Genomic DNA, 2,302 nt, shown 5'->3' with positions numbered 1-2,302 from the left:
CGGCCGTGGAGAGCAGCACACACACACCGAGGCGCGGAGAGCAGAGCAGCGGAGCGCGACTGCGGAGTGTGTTTTTACTGGGAGTTCACGTGAGGCAGTGCGAGTGTGTGTGAGTGAGCGAGAGTGTGTGTGTGTGAGTGTCGGGGGTGTATGCCTCCAGTGCTCTCCATCTTGTTATTGTACTTCAGCGTCTCAGTGAGATTTTTTTTCTGCCGGAGGAAAGTTTGACTTCTGTATCTTCCGTGTGTTTCGGGGGACGTTCTCCTGCGACGTTCTCCTGTGACGTTCTCCTGCGCCGGTTCTCGGCTTGGTCTGTCCGCGGCTCCGTGTGTGGCTTTCCGCCCGGATCCTCCGCGGTGGATGGATCACTCTCTGTTCGGCTGTCTGCGGAGTCCCCACGCTCCCGCACCGGCGGCTGCACTTTCGGCCCGGCTCCTTCTCCTCTGCGCCCTGCCGCGGCCTCCGACCCGCGTCGTCTCCCTCGCCCGACCCCCGTGCGGCTACTCTGGGGACGAAGCGGCAGCGTTCGGGCCGGGCGGACCCCACCGCTCGCACCCCTCCCACCAGCCGCCCCCCCAGCAGCAGCAGCACCCCCACCACCACGCGCAGCACCAGCCCCCCCCAGCATGGCACCTGACCCCGATGGGCCATGCCCGGCCGGGACGACCGCGACCTCGTCCCCACCCTGACCAGGCGGGCCCGTGAGCTGTCGCGAGGCGGGGGGGCAGCGAGGTGAGGGGTCTGTGCCCCAACCCAGCTCTGGGGTCAGGTGGCGATCCGGCCCCGCGTGTGTGTCAGGGGACTACGGTCGGCAGACACTGTCGCCGGCGGAAACGGACAGGAGGAACAGTAAAGGGAAAAGTGACAGCTCAGGTGAGGAGTGGAGGCACACACACACACACACACACACACACACACACACACTGACCTTACATACACACCTTACACATAACTCTGTCTCTGAGTGTGTGGAGAATTTCACACCTTTATGTTTTTGAGCTTGTGTTCAGGTGTGGTTTCCGTCTGAGTTTGAGTTAGTGTGTTGAAATGATATAAAACGTTACGCAAAGAACTTGAAAGTTCTAGCAAAGTGATCAGAAAAGTCCACTTTCCTTTAGGTCATTTGGGTAATCATATTTTTTACTAACTATAAACTGAAAATACATATCCAAAACTGCTAAATCACATGGGCTCTTCCCATACAAGTGACTCAACCAGAGCACGTCCCTAAAGTTGGACACAATTCCAGTTGTTATTAAATTAGTATTTACTAGTTTGATTTCCTGCTGGTTATAAAATGAGCGTCGAATAGTTTGATTGATTTTTTGCTGGTATTAAATAAGTAGTTGCGTGGCAAACAGTTTTGCAGGACTTGTTTGGAGCTCCATCTGATCTCCGTCTTTACTTACCAGTGTACTTCTGTCGTGTTTGCAGCGGTTCATTTGATCGGCCTCTGGGAAAGAGTTCATTTGTGCCGCTCTGTTTTATTCCCCTTTTTTATTTTAATTTTTTTTTATTTGTCTCTCCTCTCTTCCCCCTCTGGCCTTTGTTCTCCCCCGTTCTCCACAGCCTGGAGAGGGAGAGTGGAGAGGGGAGGTGCCCTCCGCCACACAACCCAAAATAAACCCAATTTACCCCTCCGACCAAAACAACAATCACACGGGAATCAGACAGTTTCGAAATTAACGGACGTTCCAAGTTAGATATTAAAGTGTAAAAACATAATAAATATGACATTTTACGAATATAATAAATACAAAGACATGTAAACATATTTTAGCATCTGTAAAAAGTGTGTTAAAAAGCTGCTTGTGTGGAGAGCAGATATGCGTGTGACAGGCTGAAAGAGTTGATTTTCTGCGGCTGACGTTAGCGGGGCACTAACACTCTTAGCAGATGGAGGATTCTGGGACCGATCTGCGCTCTCACTGTAAATGCTACATTAATCAGTCCTCAGTTACAGTGAAATATCTACAACGCTGCTCAAGTTATTCTTTTGTTGACGACTGCACTGGAAATATGCGATTCGTTATTTTCAATTGTATGCCAAATAATTAAAGTTAAAATAGATCAAATTAAATATAATATGCAAGTTGTGTAATAATACCATTAGTACTATAATACCACATTATATATTATATTATATTATATTATATTATATTATATTATATTATATTATATTATATTATGACTTTGCATTATATTTAACTATTATAAAAGCTGGATAAAAGTGTCAGGGAAATGAATAACAGCTAACTGGCATAAAATAAGGGCGCTCCTCAGATTTGGTGATTCATCTGCC

General features: G+C 48.3%; 1 protein-coding gene across 1 annotated transcript in view; it reads left to right on the top strand.

Annotated features, from left to right (window-relative positions):
• Positions 1-360: 360 nt before the first annotated feature.
• meox2b (mesenchyme homeobox 2b) overlaps positions 361-2,302 on the top strand; it is a 26,883-nt gene continuing 24,941 nt past the window's right edge. The window contains 2 exon segments of the mRNA XM_048230126.1: positions 361-781; positions 784-873. Of these exon segments, the coding sequence (XP_048086083.1) occupies positions 361-781; positions 784-873 (511 nt within the window).

Source organism: Alosa alosa, chromosome 20 (genome assembly GCF_017589495.1).
Source record: "Alosa alosa isolate M-15738 ecotype Scorff River chromosome 20, AALO_Geno_1.1, whole genome shotgun sequence".
NCBI classification, from domain to species: domain Eukaryota; kingdom Metazoa; phylum Chordata; class Actinopteri; order Clupeiformes; family Clupeidae; genus Alosa; species Alosa alosa.
Note: the sequence above shows the minus strand (reverse complement) of the source record. Positions and strands in the feature narration are given on the sequence as shown.